Raw genomic sequence first — 2,860 nt, 5'->3', positions numbered from 1 at the left:
TGCTGCTGCTGCGGCGGCTGCTGTCTCTGCTGCTGCTGCGGCGGCTGTCTCTGCTGCTGTGCTTGATGCTGTTGGGCCTGTTGATTTGGCTGTTGTTTCACCTGCTGCTGTCCTTGCTGCTTTTCCACCAGTGCTTTGGACTCTGACGCTTGAGTTCTACTTTGAGTACTGTTGCGACTATCGTCATTTCTGCCAATAAGCACGAGGCCAGGACGGCTAGGATGAATGCTGTGGAACAAGGTCCCAGATGGCTGGGATGTTGAAGCTGTCTGGTGAGCTGGTTCTGGCAGTGGCTCTTGATTGTGGCTGCTACTGTTGAAAGTGTCTGTATACAACATACTCTTATCCCCACCAGTCTGAGCTGTAGCGATTCCAATGTCTTTCTCATTGCCTGCAGTATATTTGGCAGTATGTCCATAGTCAATGACTTTGCTTGGTTTAAGAACTGATTGCATTTCATCCTGGGGCATTGTTGCACCTCTGAATCCACTTAATTTGTCCATTCTACTCACACTTGCAATGGGTGGAGGTTCGCTGTAAGGTTTTGATGGAACTGCAGGTGGAGCTCTCTTGGACTTCTTTAAATGGATTTGCCTTAAGATGAACGGCAGGTTTTGAGGCGTGAGCTGGTCTTCGGGGTATGTGATGAGTTGTTCCAAGTCTTCCTTTTCAAGTCCAAATTGCAAGAGAATGTTAGAAGCCGATTCTGAAGTATACTTGGGGCGACTGGACTCCGGGAGCCGCACAGACCTTTCTGGCACAATACTGCCATAGTTACCAATGCCTGGAATGGACTGCGTATTACAGTTTCCTTCCATGGAGAGGTTAAACCTACCGTCACCACTGTTTAAAAAGTTGGATGAAGTGGATGAATACATTTTTGAGGGATCATCTTCTGTGGGCCTTTTAAACAAAGACAACCAGTCCAAGGACCTACTGGCAATGTCAACTGTTGAGGGTCTGTTTCCTAGCAAAGCTGAAGATGACTGAAAGGACATCACATCTGTGTTCGAGGATGGAAACACTTGTCTTTGGGTGCTGAAGGGAACGTTCTGGTTTACAGACTGATGCCTCGCCTCCTCCCTGGCTCTGCTAATATTCAAGTCTAAGCATCGCTCTATGTCCTCATCAACTGTTATCCTGCTTCTCTCAGGTCTGTAGTTCACTGGCAGAGCAAGTGGTGGTGGTAGAAACCCTTCAGATGTCCCCCGTGTCAGAGGCGCAATTCCAGAAGAGTAGCTGGACCCAGGTTCAAGGCGAGGCAACACTATTCGAGAATCTCTTACTGTCTGTCCACTGGAGAGTCCATATTGCCCCTGGGAGGAACTTTGTTTCCCAGGGACAAAGGGGTTAAACATAGGATGAGACATGGTGTTAGCAATCTTCAGAACATTCAGAAGATTGATGGCCACAGCAGTTGGTGAAGGTGGTGTTGTGGAAAGACGTGAAGATGGTGTGTTGGAGTTCGCTGTAAAGGTCACAACTCGGCCGCCAACAGGAAAAACATTGTTCATCTGTGTCAATGCCAGCTGAGCCTTGAGTTGAGCCAACTGCAAGTATGCAGTCTGCCCTCCAGTCAGTGGTGGGCTCCCAGAAAGCCCTCCAAAGAGGGGGTTCGTTAGAGGCCCTGGAGCAGGACAATGGGGAGAATGCTCCAGTAGTAAAGAAAAGCTGAAAAGTTTAAAGAAAAACAAAGCAAAGGGGTTACTGAGCGGGACAAGACTTTTCAGCAATGTGGACGAGTTATCCACCATTTGGAAGATCCCTCCCCATTTGCCTATCAGTCAACAACATAGCAATTCCTTCAGTGTAATTTTTATGTCTTCACTACAAAAAAACAAGAAGTACAAATAAAAAGAACGATAAACAACAAAGAATAGTCCTAATAATTAACTGATTACAGGCAGAGGAAATTAGTTTCCTGGAAGCAGCAACAGGAAAACATTTGTTTGGGTAACAAGATCCTGTTCTGACTGTCAGTAGCTCTGAGAAGAAAAATAACGTCAGCAAAAGTTTTGATCCAACTTTTGACAATTTAGATTTACTTGGGACTTTTTAGTGTGCACTTCTGAAAATGATGATACAGTTCATGATATAATCGGTTTCTGAGTTGTAACATCTTTTCTTCCTCTAAGCCTGAGGTCTGAAACCATTACAATTAAGAGACCATTTTGTAACAACTCCTACTAAATACATGCATAAAACCACAAGATCAACTTGACCAAAACATAAAAAAGCAACAATGCAACTGGTTGTTGGTGATTTTTCCACTTGGCAGGCTAAAACTTTTGAAGTGCTTCAGGTACAGCACAAGGGTTTCTATTGGTTTTAGGTTTTTATTTCAATTGTTCTTTGAATAAGCCGATTTATGTAGGTACAACATACTTTTCTGATAGTTCAATTTACAATACCTATCAAAATTGCTTTCTTAGCCATTTGCCTCAATTATTTTGAAAAACATTGATTTTCTAGTGGACTTTTCAGTGAATACACACTGTATGTCAAGAATTTCTCAACGGAAAACAATGTAGGGAGCAAGCTAAAAAACTGAAACTACGAGACCTAAAATATTATTAAAACAAAACTAAGGGACTTATATTCTTAAGTTGAAAACATTTGCCATTTGGGAAGTTTTCGCATCGTTATTTTTCTATTTATCTTTTATTTAACTACTGAGCAGTTTGCCATGTCCCAAATAAATGAGAATTTCCACTGGCAACAAAACTTTAGTTAGTTAATTTCAAATTTAGCCAACGCTGGTAATGAATTGAGGGGAAGTTTTGTGCACAAAGCAGTTATAATTATTGATGTCTGCTAATCTCTGGTAATATTTTGGTTCACAAATGCAGCCTAACTGTAT

The 2,860-nt window shown here is 42.6% G+C and overlaps 1 protein-coding gene across 1 annotated transcript in view; it reads left to right on the top strand.

Moving 5' to 3' along the window:
* LOC119412803 (nucleolar protein dao-5-like) overlaps nucleotides 1-1,161 on the top strand; it is a 3,580-nt gene extending 2,419 nt beyond the window's left edge. The window contains exon 6 of the mRNA XM_037679874.1: nucleotides 1,154-1,161. Within this exon, the coding sequence (XP_037535802.1) occupies nucleotides 1,154-1,161 (8 nt within the window). The remainder of the gene's footprint in view (nucleotides 1-1,153) is intronic.
* Nucleotides 1,162-2,860: the final 1,699 nt, after the last annotated feature.

This window comes from Nematolebias whitei, chromosome 1 (genome assembly GCF_014905685.2).
Source record: "Nematolebias whitei isolate Nwh7 chromosome 1, NemWhi1, whole genome shotgun sequence".
Classification (NCBI taxonomy): domain Eukaryota; kingdom Metazoa; phylum Chordata; class Actinopteri; order Cyprinodontiformes; family Rivulidae; genus Nematolebias; species Nematolebias whitei.
This window is presented reverse-complemented; position numbering and strand designations above follow the sequence as displayed.